The 303-nt window shown below is 35.6% G+C and overlaps 1 protein-coding gene across 1 annotated transcript in view; it reads right to left on the bottom strand.

The window, feature by feature from the left end:
- SLC26A3 (solute carrier family 26 member 3) overlaps positions 1-303 on the bottom strand; it is a 29,396-nt gene that overhangs the window by 26,192 nt on the left and 2,901 nt on the right. The window contains 1 exon segment of the mRNA XM_012811544.1: positions 16-195. Within this exon segment, the coding sequence (XP_012666998.1) occupies positions 16-195 (180 nt within the window).

The raw sequence follows: 303 nt of genomic DNA, 5'->3' as shown, positions 1-303 counted from the left end.
GTTTGGAATTAATACAATATATGGATAATAAAATTCATAAAGAAAAAGCAATGTGAGTAGTCATCAGCTCAACAACTGACTTACCCACAGATATGTGTCTGGAAGTTCCCAGGAAGAAGTAGACTATGCACGGGAAGAAGGCTGCGTACAACCCATAGACTGGAGAAATGTTGACCAGCAGAGCAAATGCTAACCCTGTAAACACATAACTTATTTTATACAGGCGAAATCATCAAGTTCTCATTAGGTTCTTCTGATATTTAAGACTGGACCCGAAAAAATAAGTTACTTAATTAAAAAAAA

The sequence above is a fragment of the Otolemur garnettii genome, unplaced genomic scaffold (genome assembly GCF_000181295.1).
Source record: "Otolemur garnettii isolate 467f Iridium unplaced genomic scaffold, OtoGar3 scaffold00005, whole genome shotgun sequence".
NCBI classification, from domain to species: domain Eukaryota; kingdom Metazoa; phylum Chordata; class Mammalia; order Primates; family Galagidae; genus Otolemur; species Otolemur garnettii.
This window is presented reverse-complemented; position numbering and strand designations above follow the sequence as displayed.